Below are 18180 nucleotides of genomic sequence, written 5' to 3' on the forward strand. Positions count from 1 at the left end.
CTTACAATATAACTGAGTTTTGAGTTACTTTCACTAGCTACAAAAGCAGAACTTAAAGACAAAGTTTGTAAAAAAAATAAAATAAATTAAAAAATTATATATATATATATATATATATATATATATATATATATATATATATATATATATATATATATATATATATATATATAACTTGCATGACTGCAACTCCCATAATTCTATACCCAATCACAGTGTCATTGATTGTCATCTTTGCATATACGTAACTTCTTTCACAATTTTCATGGAAGTACCTCTCAAGCTCCATCCGGTTGGATGTGGAGCATTGTTGCATAAGCATTTTCACATCTCTCAAAAGATTCTCAATTGGGTTGTTTTCTGGGCTCTGGCTGGGCCACTCAATGACATACACAGAGTTGTCTTGTAGCCACTCTTTTGTTGTGTGCTTACGGTTGTTGTTCTGTTGAAAGATGAGCAGTCCAGTCTATTTCTCTATGCACTGTTGCACTCAATTTCCAATGACCTTGACTAGTATTAGTGTAAAAAATAAAATAAAATAAGTAATAATAAAAACAAAGCTACAGCAGATGCAATTCTACTATGCTTTACTGTAGGGATAGTGTTGACCAGGTGATGAGAGATGCCTGGTTTACCCCAAACAAAGAGTTCTAACTATCTGTTACGTATTTATTTATTTATTATTTTTTTTACTTCCAAAGTTCCAAAGTGTAATACATAACAGATTACTCTTAACTGTTATTTAAATGTAATTTCTTACCTTACAATATTACTGTCTCAGAAGAGTAATTCGTTACATTACTTTGTATTACAATTTAAGTTATTTTTACTATCTAAAAAAGCAGAACTTATAGACAAAGTAAATCCAATGAAAAAAAAAAATGCTTGCATGACTACAACTCTTATAATTCTATACCCAATCACCATGTGTCATTGTCATTGTACATTGTATAATATCATTAAACTATGCCTTTGCTTTTAACATGCGCCCTTTAGCAGCAGAAACAATATACTCTGCCTTCAATAGGTTGCGGTCTTGTCGTGTATTTTTCTTTGAACAATTACATTTAGACAAAAAAATGTGTTATAATGCACATGTTACTCAAGATGTAAAGAGTAAATATTACTCAAAATGTAACTGCATTACAGTATAATTAGTTACTATAATGCATTACTTTTCTAATGTGTTACTCCCAACACTGTTCATGAGACCAGATAGTTTTAATTTCTTGTTGTCATTAAGTCTTTAAGGTGACTTTTGGAAAACATTAAGCAGACTGTTTGGCCACTCTACCATACAGGCTTGTTTGGCGGAGCACTGCAGAGATGGTTGCACTTCTGGAAAGTTCTTCTCTCCTTGTTCTGGGCGGCTGACCCTAGAAAAAGTACTGATTGTTTCAAACTGCTTTTTATTTCAGATTATAGAGGCCACTGTGTTTTTTTGGGACTTTCAACAATGCATATATTTTTCTGTATATATTTACCCTTCACCATATCTCATATCTATTTAATCCTGTCTCTGAGGTCTAAAGAAAATACATTCGAACTTCATGGCTTGGTATGTGTCCGAGGTCTACAGTTAATTCACTAAACTTCATGGTTTGGTTTGTGCTCCAACATGCACTATTAACTGTGGGACCTTATATAGACAGGGTTGTGTCATGCCCAGTCAACTGAATTTACCACAAGTGCACGCTAGTCAAGTTGTAGAAACATTTCAAGGAAGACAAGGAAACAGTATCATTTCAGCCCAATTTTCAGTGTCAGTACAAAGTCTTTGACTACTTATGGACATGTGATTTTTTTTTTCTTTTATAAATTTATAAATATTTCAAACAAACTTATTTAACTTTTTTTTTTTTTTTTTTTTTTTAAGGGGCAATGAAATCCCCTGTGTCTCAGCAAGGTGTTTTCACACCTCAAATTTAAAAAAGTCAGGAAAGTGAAAAGTCCAGTTTTGTTTAGGTGAGAGTGTTGAGTGACGAAAGAGAGAGGAATTTGCAAGGAAAGGGGAGTTTTAGTTAGAGCATGCACTGATATTCAGAGGCAAAACAGCACACAGACGCAGTGTAGAAGGAGAGTTACTATGTTGATGCACTTGCATCTTGTGTCAGAAACCCGTGTGTGTGTATAGACTATCCTGTCACAAAAATCCTACATGACGGTAATAGATTGATTAAAGTGTTAATGTTTACATTCAGAGAGCAGTATTTACAGCGGATCTTTCAGCCCATAATATTGTAGTGATATTAACATACTTTAAACTGTAAACAAATTATTTTGACTAAGATAAGTCTTTAAAACCTGAAAGGGTACTGCTGACATTACTAAAAAACTTTGCCTCTGAATAATCACAAACAAAGAACACTGATCACTCACTTACCACATCTGTAGAGACAGGACAATCAACACCAACTGCAACCACGTCTTTTTTAAAAGGAGACTTTTAAAAAAACATTTTACCATTTTCACTAAAAGCTCTCGGGTAAAAAAATGTTCCTTATGAACATATTTTTGTCACGCATTAACAGACTACTGTAATCTACACTAAGTACAGCTGCACTCTCATAGCCGGATATTAAAAACCAAACCTTCCTTTATTTACCTTCCTTCCATTAACGCAACACTGATGACAACAATGTCTCTAAACAATTCTTCTTCCACTTGTTTTAATTACAGTTGGCAACACAACGTAGCGTCTTCCTGATGATGAACATTGTAACAGGTAAAAACAGTCTTCAAAGCTATCATGCATAATAATGAAGTTATACCTCATTAACAATAGAGCACACTGATTCGTTCGAACCAAGTCTATCTCTTGAAATAATGATGAAAGCTCGAAAAACACAAGTACAGATAGACATTCAGACTGGAATACACACAAGGATCTAATCGCTGTGACATAGCTTCTAAATTCCTTTTCAAACCGGATGAATAAATAAAGAAAAGAAAAAAAAAATCACTAATTGTGTTTTTAGCAGCGTGGGACACATATATGACTGTCAACATCTCAAATAAAAAAGTGTTTTGGTGTTTCATGACCCTTTAAATGTAGAAAAAATTAATCATTTTGGAAAAAGTAATAACTTTCCAGATGTACTATACATTCATAAATAACCAGGAATTACCAAAAATACTACAAATCTGGACATACTACTTAAAATACAAAGGGGAAATTATCTGACCTATGTTATCAACTCATACATTTTGTATAATATTAATTCTTTATGCTGGCCTTTATGTATTCATGGGAATTAACCATTTCTAAAATCTAAAACATTCTTTAATTGTAATCCCAGAGAAGTTTTTATTAATTATATTTATTATCAATATAGGTTCTGTTTAACCTTATAATGTTCAATATTATATATGTATATATATATACGAACGGATTCACGAGCCATGGCTCCTGCCAGCACGTTTGGAAGACGGAGAAAAAAAAAATGCCCAAAGGCCCAAATGCATTTTTTTTTTCTCCGTCTTCCAAACGTGCTGGCAGGAGCCATGGCTCGTGAATCCGTTCGTCACTTGTTTTTCCTGGCCTGCTACTTGGACGTCTGTGGTTTTGCCTTTCTTTACTTCTTGAGGTTTCTATAACAGTGAAAACTCATGGCAAAGACGATGTATTTCTAGGATTATCAGATAGGATCGGACATTCTTAGATGATAAATGAAAAGCCGGAATAAAAAAGAACTGTCCCACACACGTTGAAAGTAAATCCTTCATCTTTGTTCTTCATTAAATGCCAGCGTGATTTAATACTGTCTCAGTAAGTTCCTGTTTTGAATGCTTTGAGCAAGAAACTGGCCCTAACGCAGAGAAAAGGTATTGCTATAAATCACGAGGTCGTTTTAGTACTTGTGATGTAACACTGCCCCCTGTCTGTTACATGATATAAAACTCAATATTTATTTGGAAACACAAAAGTCCCATAGACCAGGGGTTCCCAAACCTTTCAGCCCGCAACCCCAAAAATAACAGTGTCAGTGACTCACCCCCTTTTTTTTTTCTAGAAGGTGGTTATAAATCTCCAAAAGTTGCACACAACAATAGGCATACTTATAAACATGAGCATATTAACAACACAAAACTGCAACAATCTAATAACCATTTTTTTTCATTCATTCATTCATTCATTTAATCATTTTCTGTCCATCTTAGTCCCTTTATTTATCTGGGGTCACCACAGCGGAATGAACCGCCAACTTATCCAGCGTAAGTTTTGCGCAGTGGATGCCCTTCCAGCTGCAACCCATTACTGGGAAACATCTATACATCTTTATTCACACACACACACACACACACACACACACACACACACACACACACACACACACACACACACACACACACACACACACACACACACACTGGTCAATTTTAGCATACCTAAATCACCTATACCACACATCTTTGGACTTTTGGAGTACATGCAAACTCCACAAAGAAATGTAATTTAACTTTCTTCAGTGGGTTATAAATAAAATATGGTAATTCTAATAGTTTAATAAAAGTTATTTGAGTTATGGAAATGACCAAGCGACCCCTTGTCATTGTTCCGCGACGCTTCCAGGGGGTCCTGACCACGTGGGAACAACTGCTGTAGACTATTGATTGCTTTTAAATCTCAATAATATTATTGCAGTTAACTCAGTTACTGTGACTATATAGCACAGTGTTGCTTTTTAAATGGTAGAGCTGTGTATTTATTTATGAATATGTATTCAAGACAAAAGAAATTGTTTTATTTCAAACAAAATTCATATCCAACATCTATTCATACATCTAATGTAACCACAGTATTAAAATAGATTGCTAACATTATGAAATAATATAATGATAACATTATTATAACTATAAAAGTCATGCTATGCATGTGCAATAGCACATGTTCTAAGTATTTTTGTTTCTGATATAGTGTCAAAATATCTGCCTAAAGTTTGGACTGGCTGAACTGAAGTGAAGTCAAGTTGTTGTAGAATTTGTTATAATGTGTACTGTTATATACCCACTTTAATATATAGAACTTTTGGTTAGTACTTGAGATCTTACTTCTATTTGAGTTATCTCAGAGACATTGACCTTATTTTCTAAATAACCTGAAAACTAGTAATAAACTATATAAATTCCACAAATCTTTATATAGGATTTTGTCAAAATAAAACTGATTGAACCATTATAGTCAGTCAGTCTGTTTGTTTTCATTTCTTTGACAATATCATAATACATTTTGGTTAACTCATGAAATCATTTTACAAATAAAGTATGCTACATATTTACATACTACACTGTTTTACTTACTACTAACAAATAAAACAAAACAAACAAAGATCTTATCTTGGAATATCAATGTGAAACAAAAAACAAAGCATAAAATAAAGTGATGATGTGCCACTTTGGAATATACTATTCTACTTTTTTTTTTTTTTAATGAAATGCTGAGAACAGTCTATACGTTAAAGCACTGAAACATGTTCTTGAATGAATGTCTTTTTAAGAATTTTACAAAACTATATCTAGATGAATAGTACTTTCACTACTTAAAATATATCCAAAGGGAAGACAAAAGCAAAAAATACTATACTATATGTCTCTGCTTGCAGAGATTTCATTTTAGACTGAAGTGGTATATTATTACCCGGTGATTACAGAAATTCTCAAGATATGAACCTCAAGCCTTCACTACTGTAGCTCTCATTTGAGCTCCACCATACATCTGTGCCATAAAAAAAGAAAAAAACTATTGAGCTTCAAAGAGTTTGAGGGATCAAGGTATGTGAGCCTTTTCAATCGTTTAAGGCTTTTTTCCCATTCCCCAATGTTCTTTTGGGTCCTTGGGTATTTGTGGGACCCTAAAAGGTCCTCCGGCTTGCCCTCTTGAGCATACAATAAAGTGTTTTATGCTTCTTCATGACCTCTCTGGGCTACTTTGGATTGTAATGAGTTCCTTAATGATTGGAGCTGCATTTTAGAGATCCTCAAGAAAGACCAGATTTGAGCATCTGGTCATGCATTCTTTCCAGGATGCGGTGAATGCTGGCAAAACTAGGCCGGTCAGTGGGGTGACCGCTCCAACACAAACGCATGAGGTTATACAGCTCCTGTGGACAGTTTTCTGGGCAGGAAAGAACATTTCCATCCCTTACGTAGTAGATGACTTCTTCATGGGCCATGCCGTAGTAAGGCTGCATGCCATATGAGAAGATTTCCCATAATACCACACCATAAGCCCAAACATCTGACTCGCTGGTGTAACGATTGTAAAAGATAGATTCTGGTGGCATCCAGCGAATCGGGATGGCATCATTTTCACTGGCTTTGTAGTAATCAGCTGCATAGATATTGCGTGAGAGACCAAAATCTGCAATTTTCACAACCAAGTTTTCTGCTACCAAACAGTTTCTAGTAGCAAGGTCACGGTGGACAAATTTGCGCTCCGATAAGTACGCCATTCCTGCTGCCACCTGTTTGGAAATGGAGAGCTGCTCCTGGCAGCTGAGGGGTGGGTAACGCTCAGGTTCTGACACGAGACTGCTGGAAGTCAAGGTATCCCGACTTAGACTGGGCTGCTGGGTTGCACAGCGCCGTCGCAGGAATTCATTCAAGTCCCCATATGCCATGTATTCAAACATGAGACACATGGGCTTCCCCACTGCACAGACACCTGCATGACAGATACACAAACAACTGGCTTAGTCACACTGTCGATACCAAACCAAAAATACACTTCTGTTATTCTAACACTTAATGAGGCATTGAGTCTGGTTCCGGAATACCAGAGAGGGGACTGATGCGGGGTTACACATTGGGTCAACACTGAAATGGATGAGTCAAGCTATTTTAAGGCTTTTCTTTTTGATTGCGGTACCCTTGAGGAAAGGACATACATGTAATATGAAGCAGATGTGGTTCATTTTAGGAAAGTCCTCAAGCAGATTTTTGCTTTCTTTGAAAGCAAGCAGTTGTGATACATTACCCAGGAGACGGACAATGTTGGGGTGATCAAACTCAGACATGAGTGCAGCTTCTCGTTGAAAGTCATTCTGCATATCAGTTGAAGCTTCCTCTTTCAACATCTTTACTGCCACCATGGTGAAGGGCTCCGTTGGCAAAAGACCTGGGGCTCTAAAGGAAAGCAAGCATATTAGGAACTAGTAGCAACAGCTTACTTGAATTAGAGTAAAACAGTTTTAGTTCATATTTGCTGATCTTCCTTAAAATATATGTACAATGCAAACTTGTAACTCCAATAATTTGAGAAACGTCTATAATAATGTAGTAGGCAGAATAGTCTGAGCCAAAGTACTCAAGAACACACAAGCCTGCAAAACTGGGTTGTCAGTATATACAATATTCACTGTAATGGTAAACACTTTGCTTCGTGCAGTAGTAGGCCACCTTTAGTGATCTCAAACCAGACATCCCTAAACACATTGTAACAAATTGTCTTAAAGCCTTTTAAAATATTTTAAATAGTGATGCCAAGCTGTGGAAACAGAACCACAATGGCAGAAATTCAAGAACCAACTTAGAATTCCATTAAGATTGCACTTCCTGTGCTAAAGGCTCCTGTGTGTTCCTGGAGAAGTAAACACTTTTCTAATGGGCGTCTATAAATAACCTCTGCTGCAGTGCTTTGCTCACACGATAGAGTCTACAGGGAAGTTTCATATTGAAACACATCACATGTTTACTAGACCTATCCAAGATCCTATTTCAGGATACAGCCATATGGAGTATAGCTTTTACCCACTGATGAATTTCCCTGGGGTCACTATGTACCTGATATCATAATTACAGTATGTTGCCGTCTGGTCTATATATGTCAGCCCTTTGCATCAGGTTGGGATCAGGTTGTCTCAAATCTAGTTGGTGAGTTAGTAAAAAGTTTCTAAAAGTTTAATCATTACTCACAAAACTGGACAGAATTCAATAATTATTTGTAAAAATTCACTTTGATGAATCCATGCTAAAAAAGACATGCAATGAAGTGTCTGTATAAATATTGACAGTGCCAAATCAGGACAGAAATTAGCACCATTTGCTTGTAATATTTGTAGCTCTCACCTCGCCTGAAACACCCTCCCAAAGGCCCCCTCTCCAATATCACGGACATATTCAATGTTGTTGCGTGGATATTCGAGACTGAGGAGCTTGGAGTTAAGCAGTAGAGGCAGTCGCTGGTACATGGGGTTGGGATGAAGTCTGTCCAACAAGAGCTCTGAGGGGAGGGTGGTCAATGTAGGTGTCTCCAGCACCCTACTGAATATGGAAGAACAACTGTTTAGTTTTGAGGTATTTAGTTAAAACTGTAATGTAACTTTCAAAGCAACCACAAGTACAATTTTTGTCCTCATGTAGGGTGTTCTACTCTTGGTGGAGCATCTAGAGAGCCCCTTTCTTGCAGAAAGAAGACAACTAAGATCTCCAGAATTACTTGGGCTTTACAAGCATGGGTTTGGGAGCAAAATTAAAGATCTCCTATAGACCATTGTCAACTCTGCTCCTGTAGGGCTATATTCTTAATTAATTAATGTCCAGTCCTCCTTAAACACGTTATCCTCTCAGGTGATTCTGAACACCCCAATTAGCTGGTTCATGAATGTTTACATAAGGTTGGAACTGAAGTAAATGCAAAAGTGTGAATAGACATCCTGTGGCACAAATTCAGCTCTGAACTCAAAGAGCTGGGTATACCTCTGAAAGGATCTAGTGGACTGAGACACAACCGCGAACCAATATACACAGTTTTTTAGGCTTCCAAAAGCACATTAACACAGCTATTCTCTCAATAAAATCCACATTAGCCATTTAGCAATGAAGCAGAAGCCCTGCCCATGATGTGAATCCTTGTCTGTTGTGAAGTGAATTTGATGCACGAATGAAGCAAAATTTGATGTGTGTAAGAAGCAAGAAAACTCAAAATGTTCATGTATCTATTTATGCATGTGCGCGTCTGGTGTGAGCAGACTTAAGACTCCTGTTATCCTAAGCTAAACTCTATATTCTTTGATCGTTGGTTTGAGATGTTCACTAAAAATAATTGAATGGCCGTTGTGATCAAATGTTCCCTCCAATAAAGTTCTCTCACTGTCAGACAATGTCAGACATATTCCTGCAGTGTCACTTCAGCTTCAACAAGCGTCAAAACAAGAACCAATAAGAGTGTTGAATCTGATGACATGGCGTCAGAAGCATGGCAACCTCAAATTACTTCAGTAAGCTTTTTTTTTCTGGTTTTATTCTTAAGGCATGTGTGAGCATAATTACACTATATTGTTTACGATATCTGTAAGGGAATTTTTCCAGAACCTGGGTTATTGAATGTGTCACGAATCAATTTCGTCAAACTCTGGATGGGTTTTCTTGCACTTGTCTGTGTTTCGCACATCTTCATTGTCATTCTGTCTGACACTCTGACAACTGCGATCTTACAGTGTGACATGAGAATAATGTTTGTGCAGTCTGACAAGCTGCAGTCATACGGTATTATTGACAATTGCACAGTTTGAGCGGGGTTTAAGGGTGTACTCTCACTAGGGATGTTACCTTAAACCATGCCGAAGCATGCTTGTGCCCCCTCCCATCTACTCTGACGGCCTGAACTCACATTGCATCCGAGTGGGAGCATACTTATGTCATAGATGATGCTACTATTCAGTTTAACAAGAAGAAAAGGCTCTGGCTCTTTACAATGGAGATTGCTTTAGTTATTTTGTTTTTTATTATTTTTTGTCATTTGGGATGCATTGACATACAGTCAAATATTTTGCTGAACAGATCCACAACTTTTGATGCTTATAAATTACCATAAAAGTCCTCATGCTGCACATATTAGGAGGTTTGCTGAAGTTGCAGCTGTCGTGCAGCAAAGAGTTTGTTTTTAATAAACTATGACAGTTTGCGTTCCTTGAAAAGTAAGAATGTTTAATAAATCCATATGAAAAAGTCCCCAAAAAGTGATGTCGCATTTTCAGTTTCGAACTGCGCTCTGGCACACCCCTTTCAACCAGGCCAGGGCTGGCCAACTGAACCATGCCTGAGCCTGATTCAGAGCACTCACACTTGTCAAAGAACCCAGAAACGTGTTTGGGCACAGTTCGGATACGATTTTGTAAGTGAGCCAAAGATTGTAGCTATCCAACACAGTGGTTTCCAGACCTGGTCCCAGAGAACTCAGAACACAACTCATTTAAGATGTCTTTCTTAAGCCTACTATCAAGCTAAAGAGTTTAATTTGGGTTTGTTTGGTTATGAAAACAACATATCCACAGCTGGCAGTTCTTCAGCACTTGGATTGCAAACTCTATGCTCTAGGAGACTAGTTGGCTACCCCTGGAGAGATCAGTAATCTTCAAACCTACTTATAGAGAGCTACATACTTGCAGATTTCAGTGCCAATGCTACTCCAGCACACCTGATTGTAAGTATCTGAATCAAACATGACTAGCTGGTTTTAATTTGGGTTTTTGTTGAAACTTTGAAAATGAAATACAATGGTAGCCCAGAATGATAGCTCCCCAGAAGCAGAGTTGGAAATCAATTTTCTAGACTACAGTAATTTTATATGGTCTGGTTGGATTTAGGGTTAGGACTTTGGTTGAGAATGTTGGTTTAGTGCTAATATTATTTCATCACCAACTAAAACCAGCAAAATGAACATACTGTACGTAGCACAACATATCTCTTACAGCGACCCTCATGAATCTCCCCTCTTGGAATTTGAGTCTTAAAACTTTTACAATTTCAAGTGATTTTAGTAAGTGACTATACAGTCTATTATCTACCTTTTCCTCTTTTTCCACATTTTCTTTCGTCTGTGACACATAAGGATGAGTACGGTGAAGAAGGCTGCTCCAGCAAAGCCAGCAATAACAAAGATGATAACACTCATTGAGTAGGCCGTAGACACAGAAGGAGGAGGGTAGAAGTGGGCAGGTTTTGTAATTGAGGGTGCAGTCCTGATACTGATAACTAAAGAATGGAACAAAAATATTAACTCAGATTATTTGGAACAAGTTTTGTAATGACATTTATCTGAATAAAGGATTAGCACTCAGTATGGATAATATATGAGACATAAATGACATACCTTCTCCACATTTAGGCACCAGACAATATTCCCAGCGTACATTAGGGTTTGTAGTGTAGCACCAGGGTCTGTCACTTTCTCCGCCTGGGTTACGACAGTAGTTTTCTGCATTTCGCAACTCAGGAATCACATCTACAGAGAGTCTGTGTTGATGGGGATCCTGAATGGGATAAAAACAAGAGCAGTCAACCAAGAAAACTAAACCAGTGGTCAAGCCACATATCCTCTGTGGCTTAATTCAGTATTCCCTTCATCCCTGATATTTCCAGCATTTTCAAGTTGAAACCAATTGCATTAAAACATTCCTTGTTGTTTTTAAAGAATACCAAATAATCTCTTTTCAAAACTTTCTTTGAAAGGAAACCTCTGGATTTATGTATTTTGATCCTCTATTGTTTTTGCTGCAAAAACATTTGTATTCTGTGTACATATCGTTTGAATGTCACTAAGCATATGCCAATCTGTAGCATTTGAATTGTTTGGGGTTGGGTTATTGTTTGAGGAAGAAAAGGAAAATAAACAAGCTGATATATTTGATTACAGCTGCAGGGGGAAATGATAACATGTTGAAATGTATGAAAAGAGAAAAAAGGTCAAATTCTCCCCGAGAGCATCTCAACAAATGCCAATATCATTTCTTAGTCAAGTCTATTGTCATTTGCTATTATTGTTGTTTTAACCTTTATTTCATGACTGATTTGAATAAAATGTTAACAAAGCATTGTTAAAGGTTAAAAAGCCTGCATGTTTAAATAACTATTTGGCTAGCAGATAGCTACAATTATTTTCTCTACTGATAGAGCATACCCACATAGCAAAATTTCTCTGGCCCAACTCTGGCCCACACAATCAGGTTTTGCTTGGTCCACATGCTGAAGTGAATTACGCTACATGCCTGGATCAAGTCTGTCCTTCAGAGAGGGGTCAAACATGGACCATATCTAGTGAAGTCTGGTCAAGTCACAGCCAAGTTGATAACTCATAACTGGGCCTGAACTAGGCCAGATAGGTTGGTGTGTCATGATTGCAATGAAATTGATAAACCCATGAAGTATTGCACTTTAGGCACACTATGGGCGTTTTTTACTTGAAGCTACCACATTGGTATTTTTTTTTTCTTTACTGAAACATTATTTTAATGTATTTTAAATGTGGGTCAAGACAGGCTAAATGTACATGGCCCACATATAATAATAATAATAATAATAATAATAATAATAATAATAATAATAATAATAAAAATAATAATGGGCGAGGCAGTGGCGCAGTAGGTAGTGCTGTTGCCTCACAGCAAGAAGGTTGCTGGGTTGCTGGTTGGAACCTCGCTCAGTTGGTGTTTCTGTGTGGAGTTTGCATGTTCTCCCTGCCTTCGCATGGGTTTCCTCCAGGTGCTCCGGTTTCCTCCACAGTCCAAAGGCATGTGGTACAGGTGAATTGGGTAGGCTAAATTGTCCGTAGTGTATGTGGATGTCTCCCAGAGATGGGTCGCGGCTGGAAGGGCATCCGCTGTGTAAAAACTTGCTGGATAAGTTGGCGGTTCATTCCGCTTTGGCGACCCCGGATTAATAAAGGGACTAAGCCGACAAGAAAGTGAATAAATGAATGAATGAATGAATGAATGAATGAATGAATGAATGAACGAACGAATGAATGATAATAATAATAATAATAATAATAATAATAATAATAATAATACATTTTATTTGTAATGCGCTTTTCTTATACTCAAAGCGCTAAAGGCAAAATACTAAAACACAAGGCAAGCAAAACAGCACAACAATAAAAGATTAATAAAAAATAATTAATAGATTAATAAAAAATAATTATAAAATTAATTAATTACAAATTAATTAATAAAAGTTTTTTTAAATAATCCAGAGAGGCAGCATTCCTAATGATGGGGAGTTCATTCCAAAGCGTAGGCGCACTGAGTGAAAAAGCCCCACCCATGGTCTTGAGTTTACACCGTGGTTGATGCTAAGTAAGTCCCGATGCAGAACGAAGACTGGGGGCTGGGGTGGCGAGGGTTACCAGGTCGCAGATGTAGCTGGGTGCTAACCCATGCACTGTTTTGAAAGTTAAAATCAAGGTCTTAAAATCAATCCATGATTTAACACGAAGCCAGTGTAATTGTTGTAGCACAGGAGTAATATGGTGGCGTGATGATGTGTGTGTTACAACCCATGCAGCAGAATTTTGTATATATTGTAGTCTTCTGAGAGAACTTGCAGGTAAACCCCCAAAAAGTGAATTACAGAAATCCAGACGTGATGTGATGAAGGCATGGATAAGCCTCTCTGCATCAGGTCGTGAGAGAAATGGTCTGATCCGTGCAATATTGCGGAGATGAAAGAAGGCAGTTTTTGTAAAGTGTTTGAAGTGGGAGTTAAAACTGAGCTGTGCATCAAAGAGCACCCCAAGATTACGCACCTGGGTAGAAGGAGACAGTTGAACATTATCAACCAAAAGTGTAAAATCCTTGTGCTGGCTAACCTTAGTAGGGGTGCCAATTAATAAGACCTCAGTCTTGGAACTGTTTAATTTAAGGAAGTTTAGACTCATCCAAGATTTAATTTCTAAAAGACAGGCAGATAAAACTGCAAAGCAGTGTTAAGATCGGGGTGAGCACTAACATAGATTTAAGTGTCATCAGCGAAGCAATGGTACCCCAAGCCATATTTACTCATAATCTAGCCAAGAGGCAACATATAAATACTAAACAGCAGTGGACCAAGGACAGACCCCTGAGGAACACCCTGATGCAATGGGAACGTCCGAGATTTATGAGCACCCAAACAGGCAAACTGAGGCCCCGTTTACACTAATGCGTTTCCGTTTTAAAACGCATACGTTTTTCTATGGTTACGCCATTCGTCCACACTACGCCGGAGTTTTCGAGCGCCGAAAACAGAGTGTTTTGAAAACGCTGGAGAGGCCGTTTTCATTCTAAAACGCTGCTGCTCCGTCTCAGTGTGGATGGGGGAAAACTGAGACATCTGAAAAGGGAGGCAGGGCTGCAGACATTCGCCTGATTGGGGCTTTTCCTCAATATTAAGTAGCCTACACACACAGTTCAGTGTCGCATCCTCTCCCTGTAAGTTCAGACTTCACAAGTTTGATATAGAAAACAGACCCTCAAGGACATGTCTGGTAAATCTTCACAGGGAACAGAGTACTTTATAACCTTATTTACATCATCCTGGCTACGTTGTCTCACTTTCTCAGCAATAAAATGAAACATGATTTAAGGAACTACCTATGTTTTTTTTATATTAACAACTTAACAGACAACTGAAATGCTGAATTCGAAAATACGAAACGTATCCTCTGCTTTGCTGAATGTCAGTTTTAATAAACAATAATAGCCATTATGAAAGTATAACACACAATAAGTTTATACATTATTGGAAATAAAGGCAAGCGATCAGTCAATATACAGAATGTACGAGGTTACATTAATTATTAACTTATCTTTGCGCTCAGCCGAAACACGTTACCTATGAACTAGTAATCGATTCAAAAGACCAAAGTCAGGGAATATGTGGTTAGATATAGACAACAAGATTAATTAAATATTACGTTTAGCAAATATAGTGAGATTAGATCCAGCGGGAGATGCTTGATGAGCAGTCCTACCAGCACAGCGCTTGCCCGAGAGTGTGTGTGTGGTCACATGATGTGAGTTTTCAGCGTTTTGGTGTGGACAGAGAGCTGTTCAGAAACGCTGGGTAAAACGCTAGTGTGGACGCGGATCATTTTCATTCTAAAACGCTGTTTTAAAACTAAAACGCACTAGTTTAAAGGGGGCCTGAGAGCGGTCAGCGAGATAAGAGACAAACCAGCTAAAAACTGTACCAGACAAACCAATCCACTTCCTGAGCCTGCCCAGCAGTATTATGTGACATATGGTGTCAAAAGCAGCCGTGAGATCTAATAAGACGAGAATGGCACAAGCCCCACTGTGACCAGCTCTGAAACCAGACTGAAATTTCTCAAATAGAGTGTTTACATGAAGATAGTTATGGAGTAGGCTTACCACCACACGTTCCAGGACTTTAGCCACAAATGGTAAATTTGAGATGGGTCAATAGTTTGACAACAGTGTAGTGTCGCTGCCAGGCTTTTTAAGAACCGGTGTTATAGCAGCCATCTTCAATGCTAGTGGAACAATCCCATCACTGAGGGATGCATTAACAATGGCAGTGATGTGGGGCTAAAAGACAGATACAGACTGCTTCAAAATAGTGGTGGGGAATGGATCAAGTGTACAGGTGGAAAAATTCTGTGACAGTACAATACGTGCAATAGAATCAGAGTCCACAGTGTTAAAAGTTGATGACTGATAAGAAACACAGAAGGAAGAAGCTCAACAGGGACAAGAGCATGATCGCAGGCAATAGAGTTAAATATGTCATAAATTTTTTTTCAGTGAAAAAATTGAGAAACTCATTACATCGCTCTATAGTGGGAGGGAGGGAGTTATGAGAGGGTCTGATCAAAATGTTAACTGTACGGAATAAAACTCTGGAATTAGAACTATTACTACTAATAGCTCTTAAGTAGAATTCCCTCTTAGCTGCTGTAAGAGCATTGTGATAATCAGTTTGATGCTGATCAAACAGAGAATTATGAAATGTGAGCCCAGTTTTAACATATTTCTGCTCCAATTGCCTGACAACATCTTTCATTTTCCGTAGATCATTTTTATACCATGGAGCTGATCTTTTAAACGTTACAACGCGACTTCTCAGGGGGGCCAAGTCACCTAACACATGTTTAAAAACAAGATTGTACCAGTCAACAGATGTCAAAGGAGATAATTCACCAGCAGACTCCCGAAGATGATCATAGTTCATTTTTTCCAAGTTATCCAAATGAAATAATCACAATCTGTGTGGAGGGTGTGATCAGATTGAAAGTGAAAAGCGTATGGTCACTGATCAATACTTCCATACCAACAAGTGAGTGAATAGTCACTCCCGTGGAACAAACCAAGTCCAATGTGTGACCATGTTTGTGTGTCAGAAAATGAATGTGCTGTGTCAGATTAAAACAGTCCAAGATGTCCATTAAGCATGCAGCATGAACACAGTCAGCATTGTCAACATGAAAGTTCATATCACCCATTAAAAGGAGAGCAGGGCAGTGAGCACTGGCGAGTGTCAACAATTCAGAAAATTCAGAGTAAAAATCTGAATTGGGTTTAGGAGGGCGATATATATTTAAAATCAGCACTTGGGATGAACCAGACACTTTAAACATCAAGCATTCAAAAGTTGGAAAGGAAGGGAAGGCTATTTCAGTAACTGACACATTGGATCAGTAAACAACTGCCAGGCCACCACCATGGCCAGTTGAACGTGGCTGCTCAAAATATGTGTAGCCAGGTAGAGCGCACATATTTAGATTAAGGTAGTCATTTGGCTGATGCCAGGTTTCACAGAGAGAGAGAAAGTCAAGCTTATTGTCCACAATTAGATCACAAATCGAGGCTGCTTTATTATTTATAGAGCGAGCACTCAATGGTGCAAACCTGATTGTATTGAGGTGGGCTCCACTGATAGCAGAAGACCTCCGAAGACGATAAGCCACAACGATCCATACGCCTTTGAGACCACACCGTACTAATTGTACCAGCTATGCAGATCTGTGAAGATTTCGGCAAGAGCTCCTGTGCGTACATCTTGGGCACCGAAGAAGTTTCAGTGAATGTAGCGTGCGCAACACATCATTGGCAGGCAGCAAAGTGCTTTCAAGTTGGTAAAGTTCAATAGCAGAGTAGGTGTACATGTTAAAAACCAGGTGACCGATATAGGCCTTGACATGTACTCCAATAAAAACCAGGATAAAGGAGGTAAAAACGTAGCATAGCCGCATGCTAGCCACAAACACAGACTAGCCAGGGGGCAAAAACAGGTAGACAAATTGGCGTCTAAGGAAATAATGTTCCAATTCCGATCAAAGTTCGCGGTGCAGCCTGTTTTAGAGCCACAAGATCATAAAAAAAGAGCACCTGGTATACATGAACTGCAAAATCAACTAAATCAACATGATCTGGCAGAGAAGCGGCAGGTTGCGCCAGCGTCCTCTCCCACCAGCATCCTAGGAGTGTTTAGAATTTTTAATTTCTGGGCCAAATGCTACATTTTACATCTGGGCCATGTTTGGCCCACATGCTGTATGCCAGTGTCGGATGAATGCCTGGCATGCCAGCTTTATGCCAAATCTGGGCCAGAATTCTTTGCTACTTGGGTTGGTGACATTAGTTTAAGCAAACAGGAGACAGAACACAATGATTTACAATAGAACACTTTTAAGCACACCCTTCATTAAAATGACATACACTAAATACACATTCACAACAGAATAATGGATAATTATTTGCAACATAAACTGTGACATAACTTTGTGATTTTATGCTGACTTTTGCAGTACAAACATTTACCTGCTGGTTCCATCGCTGACATGGAATGGACGATGCTGTGACATTGTGTGTTCCTTGGTAAAACCTTCCTTTGTCATTGTAGCAGGTTGCTGTAGATATATCAATTGTAAATGATTAAATGTGTTGGGATGCTTGCATGTTGAATATTATAGTCTGACCTAGAAGAAAATTGAGTTATTCAATAAACATTAAATGTATTTTTGTTAATATTTAATATGTTTTGCATTTTCTTCAGTTTTAACAGTTTTTTTTTGCCAAATAATGTCAATATGTGAAAGCACTAAAGCAAACATTACCATAACACAAGACCTCACTTCTTTTTTATATGTAAATTATAATGATTAGACACACCCCTTTCTGCTAATTAGCTGCTATTGTGTTTTTCAAATGTTGCTTAGCATGTGCATCTTTTATTAATAATATGCATTATTTTATATGAACTCTTTTGGGTCTTTTATAAAGTAACATGTAAGTACAAAAGAAAGCTGGAGAGTTTATGAGAGTATATATACTATGCCAGCATGAATTTGCATATTTTTAGCATGGTTTACACCTGGCTAATTTATGGTTATCACGTTTAAGATTGGAAAACATAGGGTTAGAAACAACACTTGCATTAATGTGTCTACATGAAAATGGAAAA

The 18180-nt window shown here is 37.8% G+C and overlaps 1 protein-coding gene across 3 annotated transcripts in view; it reads right to left on the reverse strand.

Moving 5' to 3' along the window:
* Nucleotides 1–3885: 3885 nt before the first annotated feature.
* musk (muscle, skeletal, receptor tyrosine kinase) overlaps nucleotides 3886–18180 on the reverse strand; it is a 96229-nt gene continuing 81934 nt past the window's right edge. For 2 of the 3 annotated variants that reach the window (NM_001004503.2, NM_001114892.2), the window contains 6 exons: nucleotides 17538–17626; nucleotides 11093–11252; nucleotides 10788–10974; nucleotides 8068–8262; nucleotides 6977–7125; nucleotides 4725–6664 (listed from right to left, as the gene is read on the reverse strand). In NM_001004503.2, coding sequence (NP_001004503.1) covers nucleotides 5979–6664; nucleotides 6977–7125; nucleotides 8068–8262; nucleotides 10788–10974; nucleotides 11093–11252; nucleotides 17538–17626 — 1466 coding nt within the window. In that variant the 3' untranslated portion in view covers nucleotides 4725–5978. Of the gene's footprint in view, nucleotides 6665–6976; nucleotides 7126–8067; nucleotides 8263–10787; nucleotides 10975–11092; nucleotides 11253–17537; nucleotides 17627–18180 lie in introns of all 3 variants that reach the window. The other variant, XR_012385814.1, reaches the window with a different exon arrangement.

This window comes from Danio rerio, chromosome 10 (genome assembly GCF_049306965.1).
Source record: "Danio rerio strain Tuebingen ecotype United States chromosome 10, GRCz12tu, whole genome shotgun sequence".
In the NCBI taxonomy this organism is placed as follows: Eukaryota; Metazoa; Chordata; class Actinopteri; order Cypriniformes; family Danionidae; genus Danio; species Danio rerio.